The 25,670-nt window shown below is 38.3% G+C and overlaps 1 protein-coding gene across 10 annotated transcripts in view; it reads left to right on the top strand.

Annotated features, from left to right (window-relative positions):
* The window catches only part of ERC1 (ELKS/RAB6-interacting/CAST family member 1), a 312,721-nt gene that overhangs the window by 49,412 nt on the left and 237,639 nt on the right, over positions 1–25,670 (top strand). For all 10 annotated transcript variants that reach the window (XR_010885944.1, XR_010885943.1, XM_067307213.1 and 7 more), the window contains exon 3: positions 9,787–10,203. Coding sequence is in view for 8 of the 10 variants with exons in the window: in XM_067307213.1 (XP_067163314.1) it covers positions 9,787–10,203 (417 nt within the window). In the remaining 2 variants the exon portion in view is untranslated. The remainder of the gene's footprint in view (positions 1–9,786; positions 10,204–25,670) is intronic.

Raw genomic sequence — 25,670 nt, 5'->3', positions numbered from 1 at the left:
GTCATTTGTTTGGCTTATCTGTTGTTGATCCTTTTTTCCAGCAAGCAAAACTGCAGCTTTAAAAAGCTGAAATGGATAGTTAAGGGCACTCTCTCTCATTACCTTTGTTAGTGATTTGCTCTAGATGTCACAGTCTTAGCCATGGGAACAAAAGCATGAAGAAAATACCTTGAGCAGAGATCTTCCCAATATTAACTCACATATTTAGTAGGGGTCTCTAAAGAGTACTTTCTCTGTTGAGCTTCTAGATCTGTCCATTAAGCTGTTTACTCTTTCTGATTGTCTCCTTTTCCTTTCCCTAACACAGAAAAATAAAGGAAACCTCAAACTGGAATAGAATGAGCTCTCTTTTCCATTTGCAAGACTAGGGATTAAGACTGTCCTCCTCAGTATGTCCTAAGATTCTGGGCAGTGATAAGCAGATGGCAGAAATAAATATCACGTCTGAGATGATTCAACTGGGAAAATTTATTCTCAGCTTTCTTTTGTTAGCCAGACAATTTTTATCCTTTATGCTTTGTTTCTAATTTCTCTTGGTATTACATGGAAAGAAATGTAGTTTGTGATAGTGAGGAGACATGTTATTCATGACTTTTGAGGTTAAAGTATGCTTAAAAGTTCTGAAATGGAAAAAATGCATTCTGCACCATTTTATACTTTTCGGTATTGTTACTTGGTAGTCCTATGGATTGGTGACGTATGTTCTATAAAGGGCTGAGGGCAGAAATTAAGATGCAACTGTCCAGTATGAACATATGTTCACAGTTTCTGCAGCACATTACACCCACCTATTTCTCCTCTCCCCCATCTGGGGTTATAGACTTCTGATGCTGGACTCAGGCACATAGTTATCAAGTCCTTGATTTACAACAATCTTTATTGTTTCTTCTGCGGTTCTCATGATAAATGAGCTTCTTACAGAATTTGAGAAAAGGAGACTTTGTTATGTGGTTGTGCTCCAACTCCTGGATGTTAATCCAGCTTTGAAGAGTGTGGCTTCAGAACTGGACTCATCCAAAGAATAGGGCAGTAATTTTTATCTGTCTACCCAAGGAGCTGTGTGCTCTTGTGCGCTTCTAGGGCAATTTTTCCTGTTCTTACTATCGAGCTCTCTGCAGATGGCACTAGGATTTTGCCTTCCTCTTGAATGACTCTAGGTCACTCATGAAATTGAGGGGGAACTGTTTCTGTTAATGATCAGACATACTCCCACAAGATCTTCTCTAGGTATGTGTTTGCCTAGTGCGCTCAAGTTAAGACTTAGAAATACCCACAGAAGGAGTATGTATGCCTTGAACATCCTTTTGCCCCCAGCTGCAGGCAAAACCCCCCAGTTAACTGAAAAGCAAGTGCTTCTTTTTTCCTTCTTACTGTCTGTGGCTATGAGTTCTCAATGGTATCTTAAAGTTTGCTGTTTGCCACTTAAGAGTTTGTTATAAAGAGTTCTAATCATAGCTTCCTGTTGGAGTTTTCACCTATCTCTATGCTGTCTTATGTGGTTCATACAAACCCTTCACAATGACTGGTCTGCATAAAAAAATTGGTCATTTTGGTCTTCAGAGCTGGAAGGAGCAGGGAATGATTCCCATGCAGATTGTCAAGATGTAAGCTTTCCCCTTTTTCTTTTCCCCAGTGATTCAAGAGCAGGATCATAATGATACAGACATTAGCCTCGGGGAAATAAAATTTACAGATTTGTCCTAAGAAGTGAGGCCTGAGTTCTCATTTAGTCTCAGTCACAATTCTAGATCTTTTTAAACGTAATATATTCTGTGATATCTTTCTCCTGTTCCTTGCAGGAAAATATAATATTTCCTGAGAAGTTCTAGAAGTATGTCCTAATACTGAGATGCCTGTTCCCAAGAAAGATGAGGGGCACTTAGAATAATCCAGTTTCTGCAGTCCAGGATCATACCACGCTGAGATTCAAAGCATGTGAAATGTAGATGCTAGGAAGATTTGCATGAAGAAAAGCTCTTTGAAACATCCTAAACTACTAATGTAGATGAACCTTTGGAAATGTGGACACGTGGTAGCTGGAGCTAAATGATATGACTTTGAAATTTTTTTTCCTTTGTATACTGTATTCTTGCCACCTCAGCCAATTGTGATATCTGCCATAGAGCTTAAATTGGTTTGTACCTTAGGCAGCCAGAGAACTGTCAGAATTATATTCATAGTTTTAAAAACTAATAGCTAAACTGGTATTTTCAAAACTTCACTAGATCTGCCTATGTTCAATCAGAATTTATATTCTTATCACACAGATATGTGCACAAATTTCTTCAGAGTAAGTCATAATTTTACACTGCATCAGGCATTCCATAGTAACTGTTCACATGTATGCTCTATTCCTTGAAAATGTAGATAGCTTGCCTATTTTCTTTCCAGGATAAACTGCTTTGTGTTTATCATAGGTCAGATTCTGCATATGGACATTTACCACTGAATAACTGATGTACTGTATATTACCTTGCAGCCTTTTTAATGCACGTAGCCATACACTTAGTATGAAGTGATCTGCATTGCAGTTTTGGTTCTTTTGTGGCTCTGAGTTTATTTGGTTGCTTCTGATCTGCTTTACTTTTAGAATTTGAATTCATTCCTGCTGGTTTGCATGTTTTTTGCACAGGCAGGGGAGAGGGAATTGGGCTGCTGCACACTACTCCCTTTAACCAAATGAGTTATTTTGAATGAGTCTAGTTGAGCTGACAAACGTATTACTGACAACTTAAGCTCTTTATCTATAGCATTTTTTTTTCATCTTGCCCTTCTGCTGTCTCAGAGATAATGCAGTGTATGGTTGTTTTAAAATACAAGTTAATTTCTGTGGCTTTCACAAATTAAATCCTGTTAAAATCATAGCTGTATTTTCAATCTAAGCTAAACTATAAAGATCACCCATTCATTTCCATCCAAATAAGGTTTTGAAGCCCCTGATCCATCTTACAGAGAACATGAAGCATTTTTGGAATCAGCAAGTTCTGTTTCATCACGACTCTGCTGGACACCTGACATTAGCCCTTTTTTCAGTTTCCTTGCGTGGGCTGCAGCTGAATGTCAGCAGGGACTCCCTTAGACAGCCAGGCCTTTGCTTCTGCTGTGCATTCAGCAGAATCTATTTCCCAGAAACATTGCCAAGATGTTAACTCCTTGAGAATGAGAGAGAATGTTTTCCCTCCTTGTGACTTCGTTGGCCCTTAGTGACCAGACGATATTCTAGCAGTTGGCATGTGATCGCATTTGAGATTAATGCAGCTCATCCTCTTACAAATGTTTGAAACATTTTCATTGTGAAGAACACTGAAGTAATCATCGTAATGCAAAAGTCATGATTTTATATGCAGCTTCACTGGCAAGAGAAACACATTCAAGGTCCCCTGTAGAGTCTATCGTTTTCTAGTATTGTTTATATGTACATTTGAGGGAAAACCTTACTAGATCTTCCTTCTGCCATAAAATATGTTGTAATTATTGCATCTTATGTTTTCCGAATAGTAACAATGTAGTTGTGACAGTCTAAGGACAAAACTAAGGCAATGTTTGTAGGTAGAGATAAGTGCATCTATTTTGGACCTTGAAGGGCTTGTGTAGCTGAAAGCTTGTCTGTTTTTTCCAACTGCAAAAGCAGCTGGCTGGCTAAAACAGGTTACCTTGACATATAAACTGTCCTCTTCAGAAACCTACTTTTTGGTCAGTTATTACATTAAATCTCAGTCTCTATCCTTTATTTCCAGATTGTATCCTGAACACTGAATACAGAAATATATGATAAATTGTAACAAATGCAAAGCTGTCCTATGTCTTTTCAAGCACTTATTGTTTTCCACATGAAGAACAGCTTGATGGCTGAACAGACTTGCAGAATACTGCCTAATAGATGTACATCATGAAGCTGTCATCCAGTACAGGATGTACTGTCATTGTGAGTTAACAGTAAAACTAATCAGCAAATTTTCAGTAACTAAGTTTGTCAATAATATTTTTAGAAGATACTGTTATTGAATCTACCTATCCCGGCAAAATATTTGGCAGGAAAAAATTCCTCCCCTCCAGACTGGAATTTCTGATTAAGACTTAGAAAAGAGTGAGATGGGCTCAACCCTTGAGCAGGCAATAGTTGGTCAGGGATGCTCACTGGAGTGTGGGAGATGCACATGCGCATCTGGGCTAGTTCAACCAAGACTTTCAGCCTGGATTTCAGCTTCTCAGGAGAATATACCAGCCACCACACTGCTTTTCTATAGGGATTCTATTTCATATCTTTCTGATGAAACTCCTTTGCTTAATATACAGTAGTTAAATCACTAGAGAGTGGGGCTGGTTGCACTCAGATGTTTGGGATGTAGGTTCAAGTCCCTAAGCCAATGAATATTCAGATGCTTATATAAAGCAGAATATCTCTCAGTCCCTCCTCTAAGAATATCTTTGGTGGATCTCTAGAGATCTAGCCTAGAGACTAGAGCCTCATTTGGAATCTGTGAAGATGGTGAGTAGGAATTTGAAACTGGATGTCACGGACGGAAGCTCTGTTCTAACGCTCCACTAGGATTCTGATGCGACCTCCCTTTTTCTCCCCTTCCTTTTCCTCACCCTGTATTCTTTCTCACTAATTTGGGAGGCTTCAATGTTCTCCCAGTGTAAGAGGAGTGTCTTTTTTTTTTTTTTTTTAAGTCTTTGAGTTTTGTGGAATGTAAAAATGCTTCCCACCTCATTGTGACACGTTTTTGCAACACTGTGTCATATAATAGTATGATATGTTTTCCCTTGTTGCTGGGAAAGAGTAAGATCTTGTCTCCCTTCTTCCTGCCTGTTAAAAGACATCTCTTGAGTATAATGAATTTTTTCAAAAAATTAAGTAATTAATTCCAAAAATTAAAGTAATTTCCCTGGTTAACCTACTTCTTAGAATTTAAATCCAGGAGGAGATTAAGGAGAGCTTAACTACAGAACTGTTCAATGCCTAGGTGTGTGTCCTCTATTGCAGGAGCTACAGCACTAATTTAGGCATTTGGATTTTCTGAATAAAGTATGCAAAGAGTTATATATCTGATTAAGGGAGTTACAAAGACAATATCCTCAATATGAATAGCCTACGTCAGACAATTAAAAACACACACACACACATGCCTATTGGAATCTTAAGCACCTTTAGCTTGGTATGGCTAGCTCTGCCTTGCAGAAATGAGCGTATAAATCCTTTCTTTAAGAAGCATGTCACAATGTAATCCTTTCCTTCAAATTCATGTTGGTGGCAATGGTTGCCTCCTCTTGATCTAAAATGTGGGTTAGAATACAGGCCTGGGGGGAAGGTATTAATTAAACTCCCTTTTCTGTCTGAGTACGTTGAAATCCACGTCTCCCACTTCCTTTAGAATGATGAGATTATAAACATTAAATTAATTGGAAATAAAACTGTTCGGGTCTTTCTGTTCTTCTGTGCTCTACCCATTAGAATATGAAGCCATGCTCTCTTTAGAATTTCCTGTCAGACCTACTGAATCTTTAAATATTTCATGCAAAAGGAAAGAGCTTCAACAGGGAGATGAAAAGAGCTGCCTGTAGCAAGGTTCCCAAACTTGCCAGTATAGAAATTGGTGTGTTGTATCACCCTGAGAGTGCAACAACAGGACTTTTTCATGTCCCTTGTTAAAGGAACTTCTGTATCATCAATTGCATTCAGACTGTGGTTTGGGAACTTGTTGTTGCCATTAACTGATCTGCCAAGGTGTGGGAAATGTGGATTTGATTCCTGTTAGGCAGAGGAGGAAATTGAACTGTGCTCTGCTACTTAGAGTGTAAATTCTGTGCTACTGGATGAAAGGCAACACCTGTCTCTGTGTAGAGCCCAATTAACAAACATTAAGTTGCCTCATGCAAGTAACCCAGGGAGAAGAACACATGGTAGAGCTCGGGTCTGCACCTTGGGCCTTTTAGGATCTGCGTTTGAGGTGGACCTAGAGGTGGCTGGCACTGTCAAGACAGAAGGCATGATCAGAAGGACATTTATCAGGGAACTTTACTCACAAAAATATCTTGGTGATTTGCAGATGTAGTTTTGGTTTGTAGTGAGGCTTTAAGACCAACTTACATTACTGGAAAAAATATGCAATCCTCCTGGAGGTCTGAAATAAGAGCAATAAGCTTCAAGCAAAGTACAGATAGAGCATAATTGCTTTGATTTAACTATGTTATCTGTATTAAACTATTTAAGAGAATGGTGACTGGTATCTATTGAACAGAGTAAGAAGTATTAAAGTATTTTTGCTTGTCTATTTCTAGATAAGACAATTTCAGCAGTATTTTTCAAGTTTGAATGAGGTCTCTAGTCAGGTCCTAGAAATAGGATTAAGCATCAGTGGCTAATATCACATGAATTTGAAAAGTATATTGCCTTTCTGGAATAGTTACTGGTTTGAAAGTGAAGTCTAAGAAATGGATGAGAAGCTAAAAAGACTGACTTACTACTTAAAAGGGAAATTGATGTTTTCTATGAAACAATGTGGAAGAAAAGCTATGTCAATTGAAAAATCAGTTCATTTATGATGCTAACTGTTAAAAAGCATTGTTCCATTATTCTAAAAATTGTAAAAATCATTTGGAAAGCAGAGGAAAAAAAACCCACTTTGCAGATCTCTTGGATATTGGAAAGGAGTGGGTGTCAAAAGCATAGAATAATTTTCTATGGCTTATTTTCTTGCTACCTTGCACACGATGAAATTTGTTTCTTTTCAGCTGAGCAGTTTAGAGAACAGTGATAGTAATTCATAAGCACAGTGCTAACCATTCCTCTCTCCCCACCTCTTCATTTTTCCTGGGAAATTGAATTCAAGGCAGTTGCTGACCATTTCTGTTGAGTATCGCATAACTCCTTTGTCCTTGCTTAACAGTCTGACAGAGTCCCATAGATGCTGTTTGTCACTGGTATTGAATTTTCTTTCACATCATGCTTTCTGTATCGTATAATAGTTTTTGGTTCTTTGGCCCAAAGCTGTATGGGGACTTTCCCTGTGGGTAATTTGGGGGGAAATAATTTCTATGGGACTATGAGAAATAGTGTTTTCCTAAGAAACCTGAGCTGAGATTTCACATCAGATCAAATGATAACAATTCTAATGCAGGAATTCAGTTGTGGTGATTTATTCCATTTATGTTTATAAATAACCAAAGTTTGATTTTTGAGATGACACTGAGTACAGGAAGTCATTTCATTCAGTAGATGATGTGGTTGTTGAGAAGAAGCTCTCTTCTAGCCTGGGAGAAAGGAAGTGCTGAAGTGGCAGTATGTGGAGAGGCAGGTGGAAGCAACTGGGAATGTGGTGCTGGAAGAACAACACACAGCAGGGCTGGATAAGTAGGGTTTCTCAAACACAAATGGAATTAACTCATGTGTGGAATCGCTAAGTTATCTGTAGTGAGATTGATTATTTTTAAATTATTTTAAGAAATTCTCTTACTTAATACTGCTGACTTTCTTGGTGTTATAGAGGTACAGGTAAGGCAAACTTTTTCATCAGTGCAGTAGGTTTTCTGTTCCAGCTTAGTCAACATACATGAATTGAACATATCATAGTAGCTTTGACTGTATATTTGCACCCTGGCATGTTTGCAGTAGTGCCTCAGTTTTACAGCAGGGAGGTTGTCTGACATTGAAACAAACAACCTTGACTGTTGTTTGGAAAAATGACAATAAATGAAAATTTTTCAAAAAAAAGAGTGATGGCTAAAAACTTTTTCTGGGTACGGATGGATTTCCTTGAGGTACTGGTTTTCTTGTATTGCTAATGCCAACTTAAAAAATAGATCTATAAGCTTCCACCACCATATAAATGCAATGTACCTTTAGGAAGAAATCCATTATCCCATCATTGTGCAAAGTTATCATATAGATTCTGTAATCTCAATTACTGTTTTAGATTAACGGAATCAGTAACTGGCAAGTATTTTGTTATTAAAGTAGATGAGAAAGAATTAGAGCACTTTAAATCAATCATGGAGCTACCTCTTTAAGCTGATCTCTGTTTATGTTGATACCAAAAAGGGTCGCTCCCTTCCTTTCTCCACCAGCCTCTTGGCTGCATATTCCCAACCTTCCTGTGCCAGTATTAGTGTTGGTGTAGACACACAATCAACTGGATCAGAAATCTGATCTGTCCACAAAGACTTTTTGTTTGTTTTTGGCTGGGCTAGTTTTCAGCCAGGTGAAGCTGGCAGCTGAGCCAGCTGACGACACCAGCCACCTAAGGAAGGACAGAGAGGTGGACTCTTCTTTTTAGTGGCAGTGTAAACTTAGAGGAACTGACTGCAAAGCAGCACCTTTAGTTTTGAAAAGCTGCTCTTAGGCCAGAATGCAAAAGCAGGGGAAGTACTAGGTCTGAAGTTGTGACCTTGGTAATGAAAATGGGATTGGCCTACCTTTATGCATCGTTCCATACAACCAAACTAACTTAAAACTTCTAAAACAGGTTAAAGGTAGATATCTGTAAGGTAGCAAGTAGTATTTCCTGTCTGTTGCCTTTCATGTAGGAACTCTGATGAATATATTCTTGAAATAAGACTTCAACCCAAATCTTCTTACATGTCTTCTCTTTACAAATATTATACTCAAATTAAGTACTTAGATTTATGTCAGACATATTCAATTGACACCATCTTTAGATTATAGACCTTAAGAGTGTCTCCTCCATCAAGCTTGATAATAGACTGATAAAAAGCCTGACTAATGCTTCAGTCCTAGTGAATAGTGGAAGTAACTATATTGCAGACACTGATATTTGTAATATAAAAGTAGACCCCAGAGATCAGTCCATCTGATCTGTTCACATTCAGACTAAATTGTAAGCATGTCTGCCACTCTCAAGAAGTGTGTAGAGGCATATAGCTCAGTGGATATCTCATCCCTGGTAATCAGATGTTTGTTCATAGTACTTACATCTTACTGTCTTCATCTTTCTGTCTTACAGAGAAGAAAATAATGTTTATCCGAATATAATGTGAGGACTTTTTTTTTCCAGAAAACCTGTCCTCCTATATTATTCTGCTGTATTCACAGTCATTTAGACAGGATTTATTGTCTTGCCCAAGCACGAATTGCTGCTGATCATTTGATTGACTGCATGTTCCTCTTTGTAAGGCAGTAGTTTCTGTTTTTTACTAAGTTCCTCATGCATAAAACTGTATGGTGTGACTGTTCTCCCCAATCAGTGTACATCTAGTTTTCTACAGTTGTTCATATATTTCTTCTTAACATACTAAAATCTCTTCTCTAGGTCAACTGGGAAATCTACTGTGAGTAATATTAATACTGAAGACCCCTGGAGTCCTCATGGCTGATTCCATTTTATTAGATTATACATAAATTCTAATAGTCATGGGTCCCTCTGCTTCATCAAGATAGTAATTCTAGTCTAGGACTTCTCGTACAGCATTCTTCTACAGGATAGATTGTTATATTTGAAGCACTCAAATTTTGCCTACCAACATTTTCCCGTTTTAAATGGTGACTCACTCGGGCTGGAGGAAGTGGGAGTGTAACTCGAGTAAGAGATTTCTAATGTTAAACGAACTTTACCAAGCACAAAAGGAAAGCCTTGAAACTTTTTATAGAATAACCCTGTTCCTCCTCTAAAAAGAACATGAAGAAATTTTCTGCTTTCAGAAAAGAATGTTGGTCGATGCTGTGGGTTCCTTTTGGTTGGTAGTCTAGGAGGGCTGAAGTGGCTCGTGTTGTTCTCCTTTTTTCTCCAGTGCAGGGAATCATCTGACTGTATTTGTTTATTCTTTTAGCACATGCAGATGACTATCCAGGCTCTACAAGATGAGCTTCGGATCCAGCGGGACCTGAACCAACTGTTCCAGCAAGACAGCAGCACTAGAACCAGCGAGCCTTTTGCGGCAGAGCTCACAGAGGAAAACTTCCAACGGCTTCATGCAGAGCATGAACGCCAGGCTAAGGAACTTTTTCTGCTACGTAAAACCTTAGAAGAGATGGAATTGCGTATTGAGACACAGAAACAGACCTTAAATGCACGTGATGAGTCCATCAAAAAGCTGCTGGAGATGCTGCAGAGTAAAGGTCTGTCGGCAAAAGCCACTGAGGAAGATCATGAGCGAACAAGACGGTTGGCTGAGGCAGAGATGCATGTCCACCACTTGGAGAGCCTTCTGGAACAGAAGGAAAAAGAAAACAACATGCTGAGAGAGGTAAGTGATCAAGTTCTGGGTTCATCTCCAGTCTTAATCTCTAGTTCTCCTTCTTGTTTCCCTCTCCTGTCCTCTCCATTGCTCACCTGTAAGGAAAGAACTTCCCATTCTCTCTATAAGCTGCATTTTAAATTGCAGGCTTGCAGAATTTGTCTCTATGTTAAAACTTCCTTATGGTTTCCTTGTGTGAGGTTTTGGGGGGGTTGTGTTTCAGGTCCCATTTTTCTCTTAGTCCCCATGTGAAGCTCTGGAAGTGAAGCTCTGGACTGTAAAATTCATTCTTCTGTTCTATTTTAGTTTGAGAGAAAGTAGCTACCTGTATTTAGGAGAGAGCTTAGAGAAATCTTTGCAGGAGTAATGGATGATTGCTCTACAGTTTCCATGGAAACAGTCTCTTGCTGTGAAGGGTATTTGATAAAACTATTAGCTGCCCTGGATGCACAGCCAAAAAAAAGATTACTTAAAGGGACACTGCTGCAAACATAGTAACCCCTTCTCCCTCCTTCTGAAAAAAGAAAAGAAAAACTGCCATTTTATCTGTATTGTGTGTTAGAGGGGAAAGATGGCAAGCATTCTTCAGTATTTAGCATCCACAACTAATTGTAATGTAATGTAGGCTACACATATCCTACAAATAGTACCTGAGTATCTTAGAAAAATAAATGAAAACAAATTAGTTGCTGCATAGCCAGTGTCCTTGAATTTCTTGTCTTTGTTAAATGCATTTTCCTCTTGTAGTCAACCAGCCTTCTAAAGCATTCTAATATTAATTTCTAAAAGGCCAGTATTTCAGTGTGTGTTGTGTATGTAAACAGGTCTGTTTATGCGTGTATTCACTAATGGTAAGATTTTCCATAATGACTATTTTATATACATCTGTAGATTGAATGCATGAAATGATAGCAATGTATACAAGTATAATATATGCATGTGAATTTAATGACCTGTTTTGTGCATTGCATGCCTATTTTGTGGTTCAGCTTTTTTTTGAACACTTGACATATATGCAAGATGTAAACCCCTTCTCTAAGAAGGCAGGGGGAGCAAGATCATGCACAGAAATTTTTTGAGATGACTGTCTGCAGCAAGCTCTTAATACATCTTATTATGTTTTCTATGGCCTGACCCATTGTATTTGTGCTCTTGCGGGCATTTATGTAAGAAAGCTAGAGCCTATTGCATTTCTGAGCCAGATTTAGGCCAGATTTATTTTTTTAGAGCAGTAATCTCTTGAGTGTCTGGAGTAAAGATAATACATTTTCAGAGTTCCTACACTACAGTTTTTCCGTTATTTAGCAACCACTGATAATTCTGTTCCAATTCTTGTATCTATTTTGGGAAGAGCCCCAAATGGCTTCCATTTGTTTCTGCTTTAAGTCCAGCAACATAAATGAAAAGCTGGCAGGAGATGTGTAATTTTTTAGGAATGGGGTTTCCTTTGCTTCTGCTACTGATGCGTAGATGTTGAGAGATAAGAATTCTTGTTTCATTCACACATATCTGGATATCTTCAATCACTTAAATCGTAGCCTTTTAGTAAAAGATTTCCTGGAGAAGGTAGAGATCACTTACTGATTTTGAAAGCACAAATGCAGTTTATCTAATATATTTTAAAACTAATTACTACTTGCTGCCAGCCCAGTTCTAATGCATTGAGAAGGATAAGCAAGGCATGCTGTAACTTGTAGCTCAAACCATAGATATGGTATGGAATCCAGCCTTGAAGCTGAGCCTTGGGAACATGGTGCCATGTGCAGAGATGACAAACTGTCTTCATATAGAATTGGGTGACATCTAGAAGGGATTGTTGGCACCAGCCTGCTGTGCTTGAGCTAACTATAAACTGAGCCACTCAGGTTTCTCTGCATCATACTCTGTCGTGTGCTGGGTTCCATGAGGCAGGAGAAAATCAAGGGATGTTGCTGAACTGAAACTGACTGCATTTGAACCAAGTCTAAAGTGTAAAGTTAAGTTTATTAGCTCAAGCTAGTAAACTTGAAGAAAGCTTGGACACCAAGTTGCTCTGCAGGAGATGGTTCAATGTTGCTATCACTGTCCCATTCTTAACTTTGCTCAGTGCAAATCCTCTTAGGTGTATCTGCATTACACTCCTCAGCTCACTTTCTATTATGTACTTATCTGTATTTCCACATTTTTAGGTTATTTTAGCCCTCTGCTACCACAAATACTAACTATGCAGTTTTTGAGATGCCTCAAAGAAAGTCATCTACTTTCTTTACAGTTCTCTATCTAGCATCCCCAGTATCTGGAAAGGAATGTCAGACTGTTCTCTAACTACCGCTGTTAAAGTAAGCATTGGCCTCTCAAAGAGATCTGCACTTGCTGGGAGGTCAGCACTTATACTTCATGTTCTAACACACCAGAAAAGCTGAGCAAACCTTCAGTAGCAGTTTTGACCATCTTAGCCGAAGTTCTGAAATGTCAGAATCCACTCACACTGCCTCTGACTTAAAAGCGTGTTAGACTTTTGGTAAAAATGCTTGCAGAGAATAATATTAAATATCTTCATCGGGAAGCACAGAAGTATCCCTCCATTTTTCAAGTTTGAAGCCTACATGTAATTCAAAGGGTGATGCTGAGAGTCAAGGCCATCAGATAGTTTCTCATGCTGTGCAGGTGCAGGGACAGCAGTTTGCCCTTGAAAATTAAGTGTGAATTCATTGATTTCTGCGGCTCCTGCTGTTGCTGTGATTGTACTAGTTCAGTTCCCTTATTCTGATCAAGATGAGTTTTGCATGGAAGCTTATGCCATGCATGTCAGGAAGACACAAGGAGAATGTCTTCTCTGTCCACTCTTTAAGAAATAGAACGAAAAAATGCAAACCTTAAGACAGTCTGCTACGTTACACAAATCCCTCTGGGAAAACATTAGCTTATCCTTGAACCTTTACTGGTTTTGTGTGAAAACACAACTTCTCTGTTTTGCCTTTTTGAGAGATTTAAAAAATGGTTCTGGTGAAATTTTCACTGGATCAAACACTAGTTTCTTGTCTTTCTCTGGAATTAATGCTCTCTTCTCCTAAGGAGAGGAAATTTTGAGACAGCTCTTAGACTAGTGGTTCTGTAAAAACATAACAAAATAATAACTGTACAGGTTGGCCAAGGATCCATTTAGTCCAGTATTTAGTCCAGTATTCTGTTTCAAATAATGGCCATATGCAGACATCTAGAAAAGAATAAGAACAGGGCAAACACGATACTTCTCCATAATGCTCTCCCAGCTTCCAGACTATTTACAGATCAGGGATTTCCTGAACTTTCTGTGATTTGTCAGTTTAGTATCTTCCATGAATCTGTCATCCAAGTACTTGATCATTGTCTCTTTGAGCCCATGTAAACTTTTTGCAACTGCAACATCGTTTGCTGCAGGCCTACTACTTGTTGCAGGAAGAACCTGCCTCATCTTTTTTGCTTTTGGAGCTGGCTCCCATTAGCTTCATTGATGGCCTCTTGTTCTTTTACTGGAAGACAGTGAACAGGTGATCCCTACTGACACTCTCTGTGCCACCCATGATTTTAGACTTTTGTCATATCCCTTCCAAGTTCTTTCTTTTCCAGGCTGAAACATCCTAGTCTATTCAGTTATCCTTTATACAGAAGATATCCATCACCTTTGAGCATCTCCCAGAGCACTAGCTCAGCCTCCCTTATCCAGGTTATGAAATAGATTCTCCTGAGGATAGTGTCAGGTATCTCCATAAGCAATCTGACTCTGTTAGACTTTTCCCAAATGTTGTCCTGAATTCCAGATGGCTCAAGCAATCTTTCTTTACAAATCTATGGGAAAGATTCTGGAACCAGCATAGTGCAGGATGTATTTGGCAACTGACACAGAGAACAATCTTTCATTAATGCGAGATAATGAAAAACTAAATGTCTTATTGAACACGTGAAAATAGACATGCATCTGGATGCTCTGACTTCAGCAGATGATAGTGTGACTGCATCACATTCCTCCATCCTGGAAAATAAGCTCCAGCTTCATGAGCTTACAAAAAAGATGGCTGTTTTTCTAATATCCTTTCTGAGATTTTAGACAACATTATTCTATGTTGCTGGTTAGCATTCTAGTCTTAACTTTCAGAAATAAGATTATTATCAAACCAGCAAGAAATGTTTGATTAAATCCAGCAGCTGGACCTACAACTTCCAGAATAGCTGGCAAGTTGTTAACTGCAGCCTCATTGTTCAAAACCCACCTGTTACAGAATTATTAGTGATGGCAGTGACAGCACATATATCTAAAAATAATAGTTTGCTGTATCCTTTTTGACATCCCACCTCCCCCCAGAAAGGCTAAATGCACCCTGTAGAAATATGTTTTTCTCTGCTACACAGAGCAGTAGATACACCACGTAACAGTGCAACTTATGAAAGAATATCACATGATTACATCCACATCTGCTGTTCTGGAGACTTGGAATACTATGGTCAAACTATATTTCACAAGGACAGGCCAACTTCACTACACCAACTTGGTTAAACCTTTCTTCTTTGAACTCTTCATTAACATATATCTTTAGTAGTATTTATCTGAAGAAAGAACTAAGATCATATACTTCCAGTGTCACTATCAGTAAAGAGGTAACTCTTTGAGAGCTTTTGGAAAAAATAATTTAGACAAAATTTCCCATCTGTCTAAAGGAAAGGATAAAAACAAAACTATTTCTATTGTTTCTACCCAGGGGGGACAAAAAAAGCTACTTAGTGTATGTTACTGTCAGATATATTAAACTTTGCCAGTGTTTTCCCATTCTCCTACTCCTCCAAAAGGGAAGTCAGCAGAGGCTTTACAACAGTAACTAGATGATGATCTGTTTGACTGTAGATAATTACTGATCAAATTTCTTCTCATTAGCCTTTCTCATACGTTACAAGCCAAATACACCTTTTTTCACAGCAGCGCAATACAAATTGTGTTGTCCAGAACTTACTAACATACCGTTGCATTTCTTCTGCTCAGATAGGGGATACCTTTGATAAAGTCTCAGATCCTAAGAAGTAAGGAGGATGTATGAGGGGAAGTTCCCAAACATGTCCTCCTCTTTTGGTTGGCCAATGTGCTTGTCAGTGTCAACCTGATACTCCGGTGAAGCTAGTAACCTCATGATAGCTCGTATAACATTGTTCAGAGACCTGATAATATACATGGCCCTGACCCTTGGCTTTTTGCTAAAAAGATGCAACAAAAGTTACTCACAGTGCTAGTTCTTCTTCCTTCAGAGCAGTTTTACCACATATTTATAATGAAGGATATACGAGTCCTGCAGGTGACTTGTGACAGATTGTGCATGGCTATTATTATCTTCAGCAAAAGAGGTGAAAAGAAGCTCTTCTTTTACATTAAACTGTGATCATGTAGCTAAGGCATTCTCCTGGGAAATGAGTGTGGTGGGTTCGAACTTTCAAGTTAAGGAGGTATTGAAAGTGGGGCGAGGTTGTCATTGAGATGTTAGTGCAGTAGCGAGAAGGGCAGCATCCTTCATCATAAAGAACGAAGCAGCCATTTGATGCGATAGACCCAAATTAGACATGTAAATGTAGGAGAGAGATCTGAACTGTGAATCCAGGTGTATGAAACAGATGGCTCGACACAGCCTTTAAATTTGGAAACAGAAAGAGGGCTATAGTTCTAGAAGGTGTCTTCAGGAGTCAGTTCTGGATTCAAGAGTTGTATGATACAGTGGTATGGAACAAGGAAAGACTTATCAGCATTAGCTTTGCATTTTGTGTCAGAAAAACTGGTGTTCGGTCATAAATTACAGTTTTAGTTGAATGGTATTTTGAATTTTTTTTACTAATTGGGCCCAGTCAAACAGTATGCATTTTAATTCAAATAAGTGCGAAACTGTGAACTAAGGAATAAGGAATGTAATGCTTAAAGAATGCAGGGTGGTTTTTATATGTCAAGCAGTCACTGAAATGGATCATTCATAGGGGCACACATTGAAACTGAATTTCAGAAAAGAGGTTATGGCAGTAAAAGCAATTAATCTTTTTCATCTTCAGTATTCATTGAAATGACAACCCCACAAAGTCCCATTTATGAATTGTGTTACAGTAAATATGCTGTTATCTGGTATGGTCTTATAAAACAGTAAGCTGATCTTAATTTGTAGCCGTTTTGAAGCAAAAAGTCCTAACTTTATTGTAGGAAGAAATGCCAAAATTCCATAAGTGCTCATTGTTATGTCTCCACTTTGGATATGTTTCTGTCAAAATAGGCAGCAGATTCATTAGACTATAATACAAATATACTTGACCTAGCTTTAAATTAACTAACTTGATACTGTGACACTCTAACAGCAGCAGCACAGAGCTCGGTGAGACAGGTAAGATGGGCAGCATAGACATACCATCGGAGTACTGCTGAACAGTGATGTGACTGTTATAAATTGCCCAGAAGAGAAAGGCCGTTTGCCTTATCTGAGCAGATTTTGATCAGCTGTGACAGGCTTTGCAAAGAGGTTCTGTTTCCATGCATGTGTTAAAATTCATACCCTTCTCTGCTCCAAGCTCAGAGAAGGATTTAGAAATTTTAATTGGAGCAATTGAAGTTGTCTCAACGCTTTCGTCTGATTCCAAGATTTTGCAATGTAAATAAGATATGCTTTTTGAGAGAGTTCTTGGTTTCCTGGAGAATATAGATCAATTCAGTAATTGGAACTCTTACTAGCATCATAATAGGGGACATCTTTCTGATGAGTTAAAAATGAAAGTTCCTGCTTTATTCTGCTGCTGCTTTATTCTTTTGACCTTTTAGAAGACGATAGCAGTAAGAAGTGGTTTAAATCAAGATAATTTAAATAATTTGCATCTCTTGATTAGAATCACTTGATTTCTCTAAAAATAGTTTGATATTTTGAAAACAAGTTGAGTCTTTGCACAATTAATTTTGAGAAATTAGGCTATTGTAGCTTCAGACCAAAATGCATAAAGAATAAATTATACATGCTTTTTTTTAACGACCATTGTAGTTGAGAATGGCTTATGTGAACTTTATAAAAGAATGACAGTCAAAAATGTTTAAATGTAAATATAATTTTTATTTTCATACTTCCTTACTTCAAAAATTGGTAGTATGATGGTGGTTCTTAGGAAGTTGAAAAATTGGGGTGATATAGCGTATGTCTTATGTCTTTCCAGACTACAAAGAAATTGGAAATAGCTTCTGATTCTTGTATAGCAAATTTCTGATTTTGATGGGGTTTATGTAATAGTTTATTAAAGTATGCTGGGAACCACCTTAGCATTATTAACTGTAACTTGTATTTCTCTAATCTAATAATTCAGTGAATGAAACAAAGCAGAACTACAGTCATCCATGAGGCTTTTTTTTCTCTGTTATGATCCCATCAATGTCAAATAATCCACAAGACTGCAATGGATTTATTCATATGATTAAGAGTGTTTTCAGCATAAGGGGCTAAAATTATAAAGAGATTTATTGTGGCATATTAAATATTTATTTCAGGCAAAAATTCTTTCAATATAAATGAGCTACTTAGACTTCAAATAGATGACTTTTTTTTTCTTTTTATTCACACAAGGCAAAATTTCTAGCTACTCCATTTTATCACCTTACAGATGGGATTTTTAAAACCATCTGAAACAATTTGGAAGTACAGAAACCTGACTGAGGATTATATGTTTAAAATATTTCCATTTTAATGTCTTTTGGTATTTTATTATATTAGAAGATTTTGTTTGTCCATATATGACATGACTTTATTTACAAATTACAGCTTGAGGTATACTCACGTTGGAGATGTCGATGTTATCCTATGGTTTCTTTGGTACAGATGAATATTTTTAAGTGTGAAACTTTGCAGTAGAATAAAGTATAAAAATAGAATTTGAAAATACCGTTAATAATTTGGAAGCTAATTTAAGAAACAAATAGAAAATATACGCTTTTGCTTCTTAAGGTGATAAAAGGGAAGCAAGGAAGAATGAAGAATTAATTGCATGTGTATAAAGAAAGTTCTAAATGTGTAAGATTTTAATTAATTTTTTCTTTAGCTTAAATTCACACTTCTCTCATCAAATTTCAACACCATTAAAAGTTACTTAAAAACTAATAGTGTGGATTGAATTGGTCTCACTTGTCTTTATCTTCTGCCTTTAACCTAGCACTGAAGTTTGGGGGGATTTTGATTGTTTCTTGCTGATTGGAACACCAAGATGAACTGGAGGCTGTGTTTTGATTTTCACTTCAGATGAGGTCTTTGTAATGAACTTATGTGTCCCAGTGTCTGAGTTCCTGGTTGGATTTTGAAATCACTGGCTGAATGTATTTGCAGAATTGCAAAACATAATGAGATGAATTTCTTTAGTTAGATGGTAACTGAACTTCAAAGCAATTGACACCCTCTGTATTGATTTGTGTGTAATTTTCAGCAAGTCTTTCAAAGTTATGCTTTTTATTAATACAATAATTTATTTTTCATGGAATTATGTTGATTGTGTTCACAAATACAGAAAGTGAGGCAAATGGAAAATATAGAAATAATTTCTGAAGGAACTATGAATATTAGTTCCAAACTTGTATAACTGTGTATTTTTAGTTGCAAAGCTTTAATAATGAGATAAATTGTACAAGACTCCTTTTTTACCTCAATTTTATGTTTTGCTAAAACATAAGTTAAAAATATTGGTTTTGAGCACTTTCTGAAAAATACTAGTCAAACCCTGAAACTAAGCATCTGTAACATTTTCCAGTCACCTCCTGCTCTCAGTTGCTTAGTAGAGGTATTTGTATTTTGTAGAATTAAAGAATCATGTAGACTGGAAGGGATCTCCAAGGGTCATTTCATCCAGCCTCCTGCTCAGATCAGAACGATGGAGATTCCACAGTGCCTCTGTGCATCTATTTCAGTGTTTGACCACTCTCCTGGTATTTTTTTTTTTTTCCTGATGAGTCAGAATTTACTGCCTGTCAGCTTTGCCTGTTGCCTCTTGTCCTTCCACTGTGCGTCTCAGAAGAGTGTGTCTCCATTTTCTTAACACCCTCCCATTAGGTAGGTCTAGACAGCAACAAGATTCCCCCCCAGTCCTGCCTTTCTTGTGGCAGAACAAACCCAGTTCTCTCATCCTCTCTTACTTCATGTTGTCCAGCCCCCTGACTATCTTGGTGGCTGTCTGCTGGACTCATTCCAGCTTGTCAATGTCATCCTTGTACCGGAGAGCCCAAAATTGGACACAGTGCTCCAGATGGGATCTCACAAGAGCCACGTAGAGGGCAATAACTGCTTCCCTTGTCCTGGTGGCTACACTCTTGCTAATACAGGCCAGGATGCAGTCGGCCTTTTTTTACAGTAAGGGCCCACTGCTGACTGCCAATCCATATCTTTCCCAAATTTCATATAATATATAAACTTGCTGAGAGTGCAGTCTACCCTGTCATCTAGGTCGTTACTAAAGGCATTCAAAAATGTCAGCCCCTGTATCAACATCTGTGGGGCTTCTGTCATAAGTGGCTACCAGTTGGACTTTGTACTGCTGATCACCACACTTTGAGCCCAACAGTCCAGCTAATTTTCTGCCCACCATATTATCCACTTATACAGTCTGTGTTTCACCAATTTGGCTATAAGGATACCATGGGAGACCATGTCAAAGGCCTTAATAAAGTCAAGATATATAACATTCACTACTCTCCCCTTACCCCCATAGCCAGTCATCTCATTGTAGAAGGAAATCAGGTCCGTCAGGTACGATTTGCCCTTGTACACAATTATAAATCTATCTGGAATATTAAATGACTTTTAAAACTAACAGTAGTATGTTATGCTAATAGTGAACCGATATATGTTCATAAACTGTTCTTTTTGTTTTTAACACTTGCATTTCATTATAATTAATAGGAACTAGATTGCTAAATTCCTTCACAGATTTAGGCCTGAAAGGTTGACAGAAAAGCCAGCTGGGAAACTAAACTTTAAATACAAGAAGATATAATACTAAGTAAGGCCTGGACTACATGTTGGAGGGTATAAATGAATATTAGATAACTATCCAGTTCAGTGAATGATGAAAATGCCTGCAAGGAACATCATATTTGACTGTATGAAGACATGGGGAGGCCAGTTGAGATTAAAAAAAAAAAAAGGCAGAATTACAGCATTCTTTGAGTTTTTCATTGCACACCATATTGTTTTTGTCAATTTTCTTAAAAAGAAATTCATATATGAAACTACCTATTTTGAATATTTTTCTCCCTCATTCTTCATGTGATTCAAACTGTTTGATTATGTAGGACTACCAGGAAATGGCAGGAACATCTTTTTTGCATTTGGAAAGTGCTTATCTTGTGGTGCTACTGCAGTGTAAGCTGCTGTATTTTAAGCATACAGCCTGCTCCCCTAAAAATGTCATTGCTTTAGGCCTTCACATTTCTTCCAAACCCCTTGCAAAATTAGAGGCAGGAAGATTACTGAGAGAGTAACAATGAATGATATGTTCAGGTTATTAAGGAAGAAAGGTTCTGATTAAAGTTTCTGCTTTATTATTATGCACATGTGTAGAACTTGTAATGTTTTTTTAGTCATCATGCTGCTACTGCTCAGTATTGAGGATTCCTTCCATTCTAAACCATAATCTTTAGTTTTCAATTATTTTAGCATTTATTGGTCAGAAAAAAAAAACACAATTAGAAATTGTCATTCTTTGGATATTTCATGGTGCATTAAAATCACTTTATCACAGGTATATGTTACATATTTAATGTTCTTAGTACATTTGATCAGCAGTTCTATGTAATTACACTGAATAGAAAATTATGCTATTGTTCTTGTAGGGGAAACGGTGCTACCTTGTAGACCTGCTTGGCACATATAATGTAATATGATGCATACCTTCTTTAGTTTACATCTTGTTTGAGGTAGAAACTTTTTAAAAGGAAAATAGCTATTCTTAATTAAAAATTAGCAGTGATGAAGTTCGAACTCCAAACCTGAATAAGGTAGCCACAATTTTTAAAACTTCTGGCTTTTTCTAGCCTTTGATTTCCGGTTATTGAATTTTAATATATTTTGTTTTGATGGATGGAACAGCCCATTAAGAATTTTTGTTGCCTGTGAAGGTACTTCAAAATTGTGATCAAGATGCACCGTAATTTGTTTTGTTTTGTTTTTCTAAAGACAAATGGTTTTCCTCGATTCATTCTTTGAACTCTCTTCTCTATAGCAAAATCCTTCTCAAATTTTAGACTCACAAGGTCGAGTCAGGGTTCCAGTAGTGGTAGCATTACTGCCAAGCAGTAGTAAGGTGTCCCTCCAACTAAAGGTTTTCTTTTTTGTATCAAATAATTGTAGAACTTATACAATCTTGTAATAATATGGTAACAAAAGTAAAACTTGGACAGGAAACTTGATAATAGAGCATTCTTCAATCTTCCAGGCAATGTTGTGATAATATGGGGTGGCTAGAAGTTCCCGCTAGCTAAATTGATAAAGAAATATGGTGTATCTTTTTAATAGTAATAAAATTAATGCTGAAAAGCACATATATTGCAGATAATTTGGAAATAAGTAGATTATTTTTTGTTTTGATTTCCATGTTGTTCTCTCTTTAAAATAAAGGACTCACAGAACAGTGTAAAGTACATTGTATTTTGAGGTGTTGTTTATAAAAGGACACATCTCTTGTTAAAATAATTTAAGCTGTAGTCAAAAGTTAGAAAATGCTGAAGTTTACAAATGTATTATGTGACAGCATCAGTTAAATGTTGCAAGTTCTTTCTACAAGAAAATCAAACAAAGGAAGAATGCTTTATTACTTTATCAGAATAGATAACTCACAAAGAAAGAAGGATTAGTTTTGTATTTTTCTGATCCTGATTTCTGTGTGTGGCCCTATCCTTTAATTATTGTGCAGAGCCCCATTTTGGATATGAAAGTATTCCTTTTCAATCAGCTTTGTGGTGCTTGTCCACAATAAGCTCTGAGTACCTCGGAGAAGTATTTTATTAATATCTCTCCATTCTGCCTGTGAAAGAGGAGTGCATGACCTATATTTTACAATTAGGCAGAATGTCTATGCACCATGTTCCTTCAGCAGCCACACTTAAATCTTTGTCCTAGAGAGGTTCAGTGTGACCGTGGCCCTGTTTCTAGACTCTTTAGAATTTCAGGCATGCTGCCAAAATTAAGTCCTTGCTACACAGTCCAGAGGTGGGAGGTGTTGTTTTTCAGCAGGTTATAACTCATCCAAATCACAGCAGAATTACTTGCAATGATAGAAGTAGGGCATTTCTTGTGTTGAAGTGCAACGCATCGCTTCAGACAGTGGAGATGCAGGCATTTCTAAAGAAAAAGCTTAGAGTTTTCTATTTGAGAAAATGCTGTGCAATCTAAAAAGCAGAGACTGTTGTGTCAGCATCCCTTAGTGACATGCTGTTCTTATACTGTGTATTTCACCTATTGCATTTTCATAGTAGTAATTGGTTTCATGTTCTCAGGTCAGAGACTGTGTCTTTGGACAATTGGAAATTAGCTAGTACATAGCTGCACTACTAAAAAATAATACATTGTTCAAAATAGACTTCTGACATGTTCTTTTTTGACCTTTTTATCTTTTGTTTTCTTAGTTTCTAAAAGTTCACTGAAATTTGTTTTAGTTTCTTTTCTGTTATCAAGCTGTTTCATTTTTTCCTACAAAAGCAGTCCTTGGGTGGTTGTGCAAATGGTGTGACAGGAACAGCTAGGGACATCAACTTTCTATGTTTAGTGAAAGCTCACATGATTCAAAGTAGGATGCTTTTCAGTCTTAGATCTTTAAGATCAAAAAGGTGAAGAATCATCTTCAAATTATTCCCTTTTTCCACATAGATGTGCTTTGAAGTTAGGAAACCACAGCAAAAGCAACTCCTTTTTAATGCTGATCTTGCAGAGATTAAAACCCCTTTTCCTGCCCCCTATTAAATGTTTTTTTTTCAAATGGACATTAGTTTGAGAGTGCCTTAAAAGATGAGAATGGAGTGTCTTCAATGCTGGACAGTTTTTACTAGTTGCCTCTCCAAAGAGTTATGCAGCCTTCCTTGAGATGTGTTGGTTACATATAATAAATATATATGCGTGTGTATGTATAGATATCCTTGCACTAGGGGCTCTCATAGCCAAGCACTGCTTACTGAATAGTCTGGTATGAGGGCACATGGGAAGGGTGCGGAGCAGGAAGGGGGCTCAGATACTGCCTTACTCCACATGGCCGCTGTGTGGTCATCAGAAGGACACTGGGTGTCCTGCCCTCTTGCCACTTGGCAATTTTACACATTGCCAAGCTGTGTAAAAATACCAGAGTCTTTCTGTGAATAAATGATGGAATCGGAGATTGGGTTCAGAGTATGATTGCACTGACACTGGCACTTTTCTGATGTCCTGACAAACAAGGTGCTCACTTTGACAGCAGGAAGTGTGGTGGTGAGGAGCTTAGTCCTGTGGTCTGCTACCAGTGTGATTCTGGTGCCTTCCATGTGGCTGCTTGCGAGGATTCAGGGAGTCAAGTAGAAGCAGAGTGAACTGCACTCTATTAGAAAGGCAAACAGATAAAAATATTGTAAATTAACGTGAAGTAGTGTAAGAACATACAGTGAAGTGAAGGATAATGTTGGTACAGGCATTAAATTATGATGGTAACCTGAATGAAGATTTGCCTCGGAAGGAAAGTTTTTCTGGTCTAATGCCAAGAGAAGTGCCTTAACACCACTGTGGCGGTGGTAAGGTAGAAAATCGTTACATCCACAGCTCATGAGAAGGACTGGCAGCCACAATATCTTAAAATTGTGGTGCAATTTTTGCATCAACAAGTTACCTTGAGGAAGGCAATTGGTGAGATCACTCTCTACAACAAAAGGCCAAGGATGCTGAACAAGTGTCATGTTTTTCAGGACAGCTACTGCTGAGAGCACTGAGAAATGGAGGACGTATGACTCTAGGCATAAAGAAACAGACCTATAACTCTATAGCAGAAGCCAGACATGGAAGTGGAAGAGTCTCAGAGACAAACAGTGTGGAAGGCTGGCACTGGGAGACGGTGGTGTTGCTACGGTTCAGCCAGCACTTGAGAAGAATGGCAGAGAGGAATCACACTGCCCTTTCTTTGGGCATATATGTTACAGGCAGAGCAGATCCTGAGCCAAGAGAAAGGTCTTTGGCTAGGCTGTTTGGATTTGAATATACCCATGATGTAAATGCAGATACAGATAAGTAGAATAATAATAGTATTGCTCCACTCTGATCTGTATGGTGTCAGTGATATATGACCAGAGGCTCTCAAGTTGTCTACTGAGTATGAGAGAAACAAGTGGCTTCTTTAAATACATCAGGCTTCTTTAAATACATCAGCAACAAAAGGAAGACTAGGGAAAACGTAGGCCTGCTACTGAATGGGGCAGGGGCTCTGGTGACGAAGGATACGAGGAAGGCAGAGATACTGGATGCCTTCTTTGCTTCAGTCTTTACTTCTAAGACCAGCCCTCAGGAATCCCAGACCCTGGAGACCAGGGAGAAAGGAAGACTTTCCCTTGGTGGAGGAGGATCAGGTTAGAGATCATTTAGGCAAACTTGACATCCACAAGTGTATGGGCCCTGATGGGATGCACCCACGAGTGCTGAGGAAGGTGGTGGATGTCATTGCTAGGCCACTCTCTGTCATCTTTAAAAGCTCATGTTGATCAGGAGAGGTGACTGAGGACTTGAAGAAAGCCAGTGTCACCCCAGTCTTCAAAAAGGGCAAGAAGGAGGACCCAGAAAACTACAGGCCAGTCAGCCTCACCTCCATCCCTGGAAAGGTGATCGAGCAGCTCATCCTGGAGGCCATCTCCAAGCATGTGGAGGAAAAGATGATGCTCAGGAGTAGTCAGCATGGCTTCACCAAGGGGAAATCATGCTTAACCAACCTGATAGCCTTCTATGATGGGGTAACTGGCTGGGTAGATGAGGGGCAAGCAGTGGATATTGTCTACCTTGAACTTAGTAAGGCTTTCGACACTGTCTCCCATAACATCCTCATAGGCAAACTCAGGAAGTGCAGGCTAGATGTGTGGACGGTGAGGTGGATTGAGAACTGACTGAATGGCAGAGCTCAGAGGGTTGTGATCAGTGGCACAGAGTCTAGTTGGAGGCCTGTAGCTAGCGGTGTCCTCCAGGTGTCAGTACTGGGTCCAGTCTTGTTCAGCTTCATCATTGGTGTGGATGAAGGGACAGAGTGCACCCTCAGCAAATTTGCTGATGATACAAAACTGAGAGGAGTGGCTGATAGACCAGAGAGCTGTGCTGCCATTCAGAGAGACCTGGACAGGCTGGAGAGGTGGGCGGAGAGGAACCTCATGAAGTTCAACAAAGGCAAGTGCAGGGTCCTGCACCTAGGGAGGAATAACCCCATGCAGCAGTACAGGTTGGGGGCTGACCTGCTGGAAAGCAACCCTGCAGAGAGAGACCTGGGGG

The sequence above is a fragment of the Apteryx mantelli genome, chromosome 1 (assembly GCF_036417845.1).
Source record: "Apteryx mantelli isolate bAptMan1 chromosome 1, bAptMan1.hap1, whole genome shotgun sequence".
Lineage (NCBI taxonomy): Eukaryota > Metazoa > Chordata > Aves > Apterygiformes > Apterygidae > Apteryx > Apteryx mantelli.
This window is presented reverse-complemented; position numbering and strand designations above follow the sequence as displayed.